Source organism: Cajanus cajan, chromosome 2 (assembly GCF_000230855.2).
Source record: "Cajanus cajan strain Asha chromosome 2, NIPB_CcT2T_4, whole genome shotgun sequence".
Lineage (NCBI taxonomy): Eukaryota > Viridiplantae > Streptophyta > Magnoliopsida > Fabales > Fabaceae > Cajanus > Cajanus cajan.
The window spans coordinates 54199684-54201461 of NC_138518.1; the positions used below are offsets into that span (position 1 = coordinate 54199684).

General features: G+C 34.6%; 1 protein-coding gene across 1 annotated transcript; it reads left to right on the top strand.

Moving 5' to 3' along the window:
* Nucleotides 1-937: 937 nt before the first annotated feature.
* LOC145955043 (secreted RxLR effector protein 161-like) lies at nt 938-1474 on the top strand. The gene has a single exon (XM_083069740.1). It carries the CDS (start codon nt 938-940, stop codon nt 1472-1474), a length of 537 nt encoding a protein of 178 aa, XP_082925866.1.
* The last annotated feature ends 304 nt before the right edge of the window (nt 1475-1778 follow it).

The following is a 1778-nucleotide window of genomic DNA, read 5'->3' on the forward strand; positions in this document are numbered from 1 at the left end:
AAATGGAGAATAGCGATGGATGATGAAATTGATTCCATTGAAAGAAATGATACTTGGGAGCTGTGTGATCTTCCAGATGGGCACAATACCATAGGAGTGAAATGGGTTTTCAAAACAAAACTAAAAGAAAATGCTGAAGTAGATAAGTAAAAGGCACGTTTGGTGGCTAAAGGCTACAAGCAACGATATGGGGTTGATTACACAGAATTTTTTTCACCAGTTGCAAGGAATGACACAATCAGGTTGGTAGTTGCATTATCAGCACAAAATGCTTGGCCTATTTTTCAACTAGATGTAAAATCATCATTTTTACATGGTTACTTGGAGGAACAGGTATTTATTGATCAACCCCCTGGCTATGTGAAAATAGGAAATGAGAACAAAGTTTACAAACTAAAAAAAGGCTCTTTATGGGCTAAAACAAGCCCCTCAAGCTTGGTATAGTCGCATTGAGTCTTATTTCATAAAAGCTGGTTTTACAAAGTGTCCTTATGAGCATTCATTGTTTGTTAAATCTGGAGAAAAAGGAAAATTGCTTATAGCATGCTTGTACGTTGATGATCTTATGTTTACTGGAAATTGTACTGTCATGTTTGATGAATTCAAGAAGTCTATGATGAATGAATTTGAAATTACTGATCTTGGCATGATGCACTACTTTCTTGGCATAGAAATAGTGCAATTAGAAAGTGGAATTTTTCTTTCTCAAAAGAAATATGTGGGAGAAATTCTAAAAAGATTTCATATGCATGATTGTAATTCTGCAAACACTCCAGTTGAGTGTGGTTTTAAGTTATGCAAAGATCATGAAGGAAAAAAAATAAACAGTACACTTTACAAACAGATTGTGGGAAGCTTAATGTATCTAACTGCAACTAGACCAGATATAATGTATTCTGTAAGTTTGATTAGCAGGTACATGGAGAATCCTCCATAAATGCATTTACTTGCTGCTGAAAGAATCCTTCGTTACTTGCAAGAAACAAGAGAGTTTGGACTATTTTACAAGAAAGGTGAAAAGTCTAATCTATTGGGGTTCACTGATAGTGATTGTGCAGGAGATCAAGATGATAGAAAGAGTACTTCGGGGTGTGTTTTCATGCTTGGCACAGGCGCTATCTCTTGGTTCTCTAAAAAACAACCTATTGTTACTTTATCAAGCACAGAAGCAGAATTTTTTGCAGCAACTGCTTGTGCTTGTCAAGCCATATGGTTAAGGAGAATCCTTGAAGAGTTGAAATTCCAGCAACATGGGGCTACTAAGATATTTTGTGACAATAATTCAGCAATCAAACTTTCAAAGCATCCAGTACTATATGGAAGAAGCAATGATGGGGCCATTAAATTGATTTATTGTCAGAGTGAAGATCAAGTTGCTGATATTTTCACCAAGCCACTCAAGAGAGAGTCATTCATGAAGCACAGAAGGTTTCTTGAGGTCTGCACGCTAAATTCTGTGAAGCCTTTAAACTGAATGTTAGCAAACATTAGTTTAAGGGAGGGTCTGTTGATATTTTTATGTTTTGTAACTTTGTTTTAATTGGCTAATAAGTATTGCTTTAGTGCAATGACTGTTACAATTTTTGAATTATTTCTCTTTATGATGAATTACGTAATTGTTACCCTTAAAAGGGATCCTCCTATTTTGAATAAAATAACAACCTTTTCATATTCTCTTTTCTCGATTATTATCATTTTCAACGATAATTATTACAAATAATTTTCTATTAACAATTTTGTTTGATACCACCTTGACGGAGCCTCTCAATCCAATACAT

What these genes read in the sequence shown, in the direction of transcription:
- LOC145955043 (XM_083069740.1), top strand. Translation starts at nt 938, where the DNA reads ATGCATTTACTTGCTGCTGAAAGAATCCTTCGTTACTTGCAAGAAACA.